Source organism: Aplidium turbinatum, chromosome 14 (genome assembly GCF_918807975.1).
Source record: "Aplidium turbinatum chromosome 14, kaAplTurb1.1, whole genome shotgun sequence".
Classification (NCBI taxonomy): domain Eukaryota; kingdom Metazoa; phylum Chordata; class Ascidiacea; order Aplousobranchia; family Polyclinidae; genus Aplidium; species Aplidium turbinatum.
The window spans coordinates 11,301,293-11,308,710 of NC_137485.1; the positions used below are offsets into that span (position 1 = coordinate 11,301,293).

The window sequence follows — 7,418 nt, forward strand, 5'->3', positions numbered from 1 at the left end:
CAAGTGTCAGTAAAGCTTTTGGTGCTGTTTTAGGAATCAATGCTATTTTAATCCACACTGTCTCTTCTCTCTTGTTTGCTTACCCGATAATTAAGAACAGATCTGGCGTTGGAACTTCAAGTTTAAAGGATATAAAATCGTCATCAAGAAAGAAAAGTTTGATGGAAATGGCGAAACGAAACTTTGTAATTGCTGTTATTAGCGCTCTCGTTGATTGCATTGGAGCTGTCGCACTGTCTTTCCGAACACAACATAATGGTTTCTTGATTCACATGTATTTAAGAGCAGCACTTTTTGCTGAATTTCTTTTGATACAGTTAGGAAACGTTCAGTGGAAGACCATCCTATTGCCTTGGAATAAATACTTAAAGAAGAAGTTGCGGAATAACTTATCTGCAGATGTATCTGCTTGAATGTCTGTATCAAGTTACAAACAAACTCATAAATTTTTGTTTAGCAGTATAATCGGTAGCTAACGTAGCGTGTTGTGTATTGTCATTACAGTAGCCTACTACAATATTTTTTATCAATGAAAAACAAGAACGTTAATTGAAAGAAAATTTTGTGTACAAAGTAGGCGCCAATATGACGTTTGTTGTCAATATGATAGTTTTCATTATAAGCAGTTTGATAAACGTTTTATTTCAATAATTCAATAGATTTTGAAATAAAAGTCAGTTTGAAAGGCATGTCGGTTCAAGGAACAAGAACTGAAGACGGTTCTGCATAACTCAACAAACAACTTTGATACTGTGTTGTCCGTTCCAAATCTGCAATAGTGACGTGAGGACCCAACTACGAGCCCATTTGCATACTTTTGTGGAAGTGAGCTCAAAACAATGATTAATTTGTGCTCATTTTCACAGCTCACTGTCCAGTGCAGTAACGGAGACTTTTCAATGTACCACTTTGTTGTGGAATGCTGTGTTAACTTTCTCCGTTTTTCTTCTATTATAACGTTAACGCAACATAGACTAACAAGTTCATTTGTATATCGGTAAAAAAGAATACGTACAAATAGATTGAGTTGAAAGTTGATGGCAATTAGCAGCACGACTTGTAAGCGCTTGCCAGCAGAAGCCCACACTGCGACGCCAGCAATTTAGTGCTGCCTTACTGACCACAGTCGCGCAGAACGTTTCAGACGCTATTACAAGGAAAGTCTATATTTTGTTGTGTACGTGGTGGTATTATTATGATATGTTATCTATATATTTTAACCTTATTTACACTTATGTCCAAAATTGTTTTCTTAAATTTTTTCTGTGTCAGCTTGATAAGTCATTGTTTTTCTCACAACAGTTTGTTTTAAATAATAAAAACTTTCAAAAAGGCGTGATACGTAAATTGTAGTCTACCCACAAGGAAGTTGTGATTAAAAAAGTAAAATAAAATTAAAAAAGTTATCGATACAAAAAGTTAGTGACGAATGTAAAAGTTGTAACTTAGTTTGTAAGGAGACTCCATGGCCACCTGGAGATGGTAGCCATGGGTGACTCCCATGTACAGGATAGCTTGACTGAAATTGCCACTTACGTGTTTGCTTCCACTGTAGGCTATATGTGGTGGACTCATATAATTTTAGATCCATGTTTTTTACAGTACATTGCATGTTTAATTTTTTATTGTGTTTTACATGGCAGTAAATGTCAGACATAAAGTTTAACAGGCCGTTTTCAAAGACAATGAAAATGCAAAAAACTGTACAATTAGCCTACACACGATAGCGCAATTTACATAAAATAATTAAATTAGTGCGATCGATATGATGATCAACATTTGTGAAACCACAGCATTGTGATGTGTATGTCAGGAAATATCACAAACCGACCGATCCTACAACGACGACGCTGTAACGTAAAAATAAGAATACGGTAACTATTGTTCTTTATAACTATTGTACTGTAACTATTGTTCTGTAACTATTGTATTGTAGCAAACTATTGTTCTATTTCTTGATTACCTCAGCAATTTTGGAAACGTAATTCTAGTCAGATGTTATTTCAATAATGGCAAAGACGCTTCGGATTACGCATACACTGCAGGAATAATTCTTTAAAGAATATTAAATAAAATCACAATGTAGATACTAACGATCTGTTTTCACCCGATGCTACGAGTTCGCTGTGGTAGTAGCGGTTTGCACAAAACACAGTTCTCTAGTCATGTGCTATGGTGAATTAAATAAAATGTTTAATGTTTAATGTTTCTTGTGTTAATATAGAGTCTCATTTCCAAGAGCTAGTTCCTTTTAAAGATAGATCTCACGAAACACAGTACAATATAGCCCATACCCTTATACGTAGATGATGCCGGTTTATTTCGAAAGGCCGGATTCATTTGATATTGATGATGGTTATTTTAGCAGTTTACCTACTGATGCTGCAAGAGAACGACTATGTAGGCCTTTAGGTCTTGAAAGTAGGTAAAAACTTTTTCTAAGGAGAAAAAACATCCTTTCGACAGGTATAAGTGATAACGAGGGTATGGGATGCAGCGACTGATTCAAGCGACACTTGGTAACGTTACCCTACCAGAATCGGGGAAAAAATGTAATTTTTTTTTATCATTGTAAAATTTTCTCGCTTCATTTACTGTCTTCCAATGTAGCAACCAAGTCGCCAGCCAGGGGCGCCGGAACGATTTTTGACTGGGGGGGCAAGATTACAAAAAAAGGGCATTTTTGTTTACTAAAAGGCCAATTTTTTTTTCAAGTTTTAAGATAAGATATAGCGATAATGCTAATCTATCAGCTCACTATTTATTGAGTAATGATAGCCTACAAGTGTCCGGTATACAAAGAAAGGCATCATGCTATGTTATAATGATATAACCTACTGTCAAGCCTTAAAGCAGCCTGCGGCCATGGCCGCTAAATAGTGCTTGAATGACCGCCGGTGCTACCTCCTCAATCGGCCAAGTTTGGCCGCCGGTCACTTCTAGCCAATTATTTCATTTCACAATAGAATGATCGTGGATTAACTGTCGAAAATATGTAGTATCAAAGAGTGACGCAAAATTAGGTCAGCGCGTCATAATCGCCACTGTTGCATTGTGCGGGAATATTTGTTATTGATGGAATATATCCATCTGCGATCACCAGCGCTGTAAGTCTTGTTTGTAATTCCCGACGTTTATTTTAACAAAGTCTTAATCCGAAATGCTAATTTACATTGGCTGGCAATATTGTCGTTTTTATGTCGATTCGATGTTGTCAGACATTGAATCGTTGTTAAAAAGGAGAACTGGGTTAGTTGACATCCCAAAGGAAAAAGATTTTTTTGATCATATTTTGCAAAAATTATGCTTCTTTTAGTACGGTACCGGTAATGTCCTTCACATAATGGAAATACTTATTTTATTACCTTGCCGTCATCGTCAACACATGTCGAACGTTGTTTTTCGTTGTTAAAAACAATTCTAGGGGAGTGGCGAACTTCTTTAAAATCAGCCACATTGGAGACACTTGTGCGAGTGTCGTTAGATGGTCCCGCAGTACTGGATTGCAATCCCGATAGAGCAGTTATTGCGTGGTGCAACGATTCTATTGTAGGACGTCGCCCAGACCCAGACTTCAACAACGCTAAGTGATCATTTTAGCATTGTTGCAAGTGTATGTCTATTTACTTGTGCTATCGTTATTTTTATTTTGTATTTTGGCCTCCAAGCACGCAGATTTGGCCGCCGAGAAGAAGCTCCCGGTAGGCCACGATGGCTGCCGAAAAAAAAACGAGTTTTAAGGCCTGTACTGTGTTGCAAAATTTTGTGCTGTAAATATTATTTTGAGGCAAAAATGAAAGATTATAATTAGGCTAAAAGCGAATAGCAGAAATTGTTATATTGCAAAATGTGCAGTAACTTACATGACTTTAAAAGGGCACCATTGCCCCCCCGCTTCCGGCGCCCCCGTCGCCAGCATTGACCACACAGGATTTCAAACTTTTTTGGACTACGAAACATCTAAAAATTGGAGAATTTATTGCTGCACATTAACTTACTAAGTCACAATTGTTTATTGAAACATTGCTTTGCATTAACTCTTTTGATCGAAGCTGTTACATTGAAAAACTAACTATAGCCTAATGAAGGTGGGCAAGGCTTGAAGACGGCTCTGTGGCTTAGTGGTTAGAGCGCCCGCCTCTAGATTGGTAGGCATGGGTTCAATACTCTGTTGGGTCTTACCTGAGACTTTCTAAAAATGGTACTGAATTAAAAATGGTATTAAAAATGGCACTAGGCAATGGAATGGATTCGGGTAATAACGTACTCAGTTGCGCCTCTATATAGCTTATACGGCTGCATTGACTTGTCTGCTTTGTAAAGCGCTGAAGAGCAACGCTTTTTGCGATGGATACAACGCAATATAAAAATAAGCATTATTATTATTATTATAAGACTTCCTTGCCTTTCTGCGCACTTGGTCTAAATCTTCAAACACCAGGTATAAGTAAACTAGCCCAGAATTGGAGACTAAACAAAATTAGTCCAAAACAATGTGCAATCAACTCATTTTGAAATGATATTTGTGAATCTACTTAATCTAAAAATAAACTACAAGTTTCAAAGATATTTCACTAAACATTTGAAACTAAAAAAATTCGAAAAATGAAAACTACGCCAAAGAAATATAAATATCATGTGTCAAGTAACAAACCTCGTAATTTTTTCTGATCATAAGTTCTGTTTGTAGATTGCACCCCTATTGCGAGCCAAAACACGCCTTAAACGTTTCTAGGTAACCTAGCTTACTTAAAAACATCTTTTGTTGGTTTGGTTTTACTGTAGAATCTTTTTCCTCGGACTGACATAGCCTTGGAATGTTGGTAGTTTTGCATATACTTGTAGAAGCTTTGACGCAAAGTCGGATACCGAAATAGTCACACGTGTAACCACTGAGCTAATGGGGAGGACAAGTGACTTACGCTTTAAGCCTACAATAACCATGATGTTATCCGCGGTTTGTTCTACCACAACTACACCATAGTTCCATACCGCTGATGCTGTTAGGTCCCATTTGTGTATTATAAGAATCTGATGCACCCAATGCCCCAGTAAACATTGATTGTTGGGGCAACATTGGCAAGAAGTTGGCCACAACATTGGCAAGATGCAGACGCCAACGTTGGAAAGAAGTTTTTTGCACCATTTGGATGCATCTGGCCAGCGTTGGCGTCTGCATCTTGCCACCGTTGGCTTCTGCATCTTGCCAACATTGGATTATGCATCTTGCCAACGCTGGCTACTGCATCTTGCCAACGTTGGCATCTGCATCTTGCCAACGTTGGCAAAATGTTTTATGCACCATTTGGATGCATCTGGCCAGCGTTGGCGTCTGCATCTTGCCAACGCTGGCTTCTGCATCTTGCCAACCTTGGCTTCTGCATCTTGCCAACATTGGCTTCTGCATCTTGCCAACGTTGGCAAAATGTTTTATGCACCATTTGGATGCATCTGGCCAGCGTTGGCGTCTGCATCTTGCCACCGTTGGCGTCTGCATCTAGCCAACGTCGACTTCTGCATCTAGCCAACGTTGGCTTCTGTATCTTGCCAACATTGGCAAAATGTTTTAAGCACCATTTTGCTTCATCTTGCCAACGTTGGCATCTGTATCTGGCCAACGTTGGCAAGATGGCTTGTGCACCATTTTGCTTCATCTGGCGCCTAAATTCTGGTTGACTTTTATGCACCATGACGCTGCTTCATCTGACCTATTGACTATTGTGATGCCCGCGCTTTGACCAAGGTTGGCCATGCGAAGCAAGCTGGTGCATAAAACATCTGAACAGCATTGGCATTTACATTTGCCAAACGTCTCTGTACCTAAACTTCGCTCATCACCAAAAGTTTATTGTTGAACCTAGCTAATCCTTGGGCGAAAGAACAGCAGCAACACGGATTTATAAGCAACACTACTCCCTTTGTGACAAAGCAAAGTAACAGACGAGCTTCTTATATTTTCACATTTATTAGAAACAAGCCACATCAAATCGTATTGACAGATGGATATTCATTGCACATCAGCAGGTTTTTCTTGCGTATCTTTATCATTCTGAATTCCTGCGAATGAATAAAAATATTTAATTCAAGAGGGCTGTTTGGCAACAGTGTAGGATTTTGATCAGTTGTCGTCCAGGATAATACGAAGTTAATTGACAATCTGCAATATCAATGTAATATCCCTCTCTCCAACGTGCGTGACAAAAAACTTATCATTCGATTGTGCGCCACGCAGAGCGATAATCAAGTTCCAATACATTCTAATTGCGTGTACAGATAGTTATTCAACAACTAAAGCAACACATTCGGAGTTGTCTTTCAAACATACAACAAGCTCACCAAAAGTTAGTTTTTGCCGTTTTCGGCCACCTTGCCTGTCCTTCCAATTTCGAAATCACTCTGAAACTCTTCATCAATTTGCTGCACGGCAGCAGCTTTGTCGTGCGCCATCACCATGTCTAATCATGAAAGTAAAAAAAAAAGTGTTAAATCAGTATATAAATGCCGACATAGCCTACTAACCACCATGTTCGGTATTCACATCAATGCGAGTACACCACTAAAACATTTTCATACATTACTCAATACTCTTCACAATTACATCATACATTAATCAAAAGAGCAAAATGGCATAGTTATGACATAATCATTAAGTCGTAGTAGAAACATTTATCCGTACTCACCAAGAACAACCTTTTTCAGATTCTTTTTTGAACAATCAAACGAGTGCTTAGACTTCACGATGTTTTTTTTTCTTTCTTTGTTCTCGACATGACTTGAACTGTGTTGTGTTCGATAATAATAGTTGGAATAAGTCCACTGATACAATCGCTTGCATTTTTGCCAACAACTTGACTTAAATTTGCCACCTGCAAAATGTAAATCGAATGTAATGACAGGGGTTTCATCCATCATATTAAAAAGCTTCAGCACTTGTTACAGAAATTTTCGACTGTTACAAATGACAGCCAACGTTTAAAGTTTTATTTGGGATTCCAGTCGTCTGTTGTGTTGCGTATGTAGGTCGCAGTGTAGGCTACTGTAGGCTATGTTGTCGCAATGGGCGCAAAGTAAAACATGTTATTATTATTCAGTTGACGGCAATGAAAGCTACATTTGCAAATACTCTACAACCATCACAGACCTATCCACACGACATAAAAATACAAATACATTTAAGCAGTCAGGCAAACACTGCCGGAGCAGCAGAATCAAAGATTGAGCAAAACCCTACACATGTTGTGGGACATCACAAGCTCTGCTACTTTGCTGATATCTTCTTAGCACTCATCTAGGAGCACTGGCACTAAATTTGTCACGAGAATATTTCATATGAAAGTTTTCCATTGGTCATTGAGTTTTATAACTTTCTCTAAATTGAGTTTTATAACTTTCTTTAAATTGTGTAAACGTAGCCTAGT

General features: G+C 38.3%; 1 protein-coding gene across 1 annotated transcript; it reads right to left on the bottom strand.

Annotated features, from left to right (window-relative positions):
• Window positions 1–5,954: 5,954 nt before the first annotated feature.
• Window positions 5,955–6,913, bottom strand: LOC145783035 (uncharacterized). Its single transcript, XM_082594800.1, has 3 exons — window positions 6,681–6,913; window positions 6,337–6,455; window positions 5,955–6,057 (listed from the first exon to the last, which is right to left on the bottom strand). Exons 1-2 carry the CDS (start codon window positions 6,910–6,912, stop codon window positions 6,343–6,345), a joined length of 345 nt encoding a protein of 114 aa, XP_082450926.1. The 5' UTR covers window position 6,913; the 3' UTR covers window positions 5,955–6,057; window positions 6,337–6,342.
• Window positions 6,914–7,418: the final 505 nt, after the last annotated feature.

Bases quoted from the DNA above. Each gene is read 5' to 3' on its own strand.
- LOC145783035 (XM_082594800.1), bottom strand. From the start codon at position 6,912: ATGATGGATGAAACCCCTGTCATTACATTCGATTTACATTTTGCAGGT. The intron at 6,456-6,680 runs GTGAGTACGGAT...TTTCATGATTAG, and splicing joins TCTGAAAAAGGTTGTTCTTG to ACATGGTGATGGCGCACGAC.